At 49.3% G+C, this 304-nt stretch overlaps 1 protein-coding gene across 1 annotated transcript in view; it reads right to left on the bottom strand.

The window, feature by feature from the left end:
• Window positions 1-161: 161 nt before the first annotated feature.
• Window positions 162-304, bottom strand: part of LOC119828701 (N66 matrix protein-like) — a 920-nt gene continuing 777 nt past the window's right edge. Inside the window, exon 3 of the mRNA XM_038350941.1 lies at window positions 162-211. Coding sequence (XP_038206869.1) covers window positions 162-211 — 50 coding nt within the window. The remainder of the gene's footprint in view (window positions 212-304) is intronic.

The raw sequence follows: 304 nt of genomic DNA, 5'->3' as shown, positions 1-304 counted from the left end.
AGCTGCAGCAGCTGCAGAGCTGGCACCTTGTCCTTGTTGTCCGGTAAGGCCATTGAGTCCATTGGAACCGTACAAACCGTTAGATCCTGTGCCATAGCCTCTATTAATGTTGTTGAAAATCACGTTTTCACCAGAAATTCCAGATCCACCTGCAGCGGCAGCTACAGCAGCTGTTGAGCTGGCACCTTGTCCTTGTTGGCCGTAAAGGCCGCTGAGTCCGTTAGATCCGTATAAACCATTAGAGCCAGTACCATAAAGACCACCCAGTCCGTTTCCTGATGAACCTTGTAATGTACTAGCAGAT

This window comes from Zerene cesonia, chromosome 8 (genome assembly GCF_012273895.1).
Source record: "Zerene cesonia ecotype Mississippi chromosome 8, Zerene_cesonia_1.1, whole genome shotgun sequence".
In the NCBI taxonomy this organism is placed as follows: Eukaryota; Metazoa; Arthropoda; class Insecta; order Lepidoptera; family Pieridae; genus Zerene; species Zerene cesonia.
The sequence above is the reverse complement of the archived record's forward strand: the minus strand, read 5'-3'. Positions and strand labels throughout refer to the sequence as shown.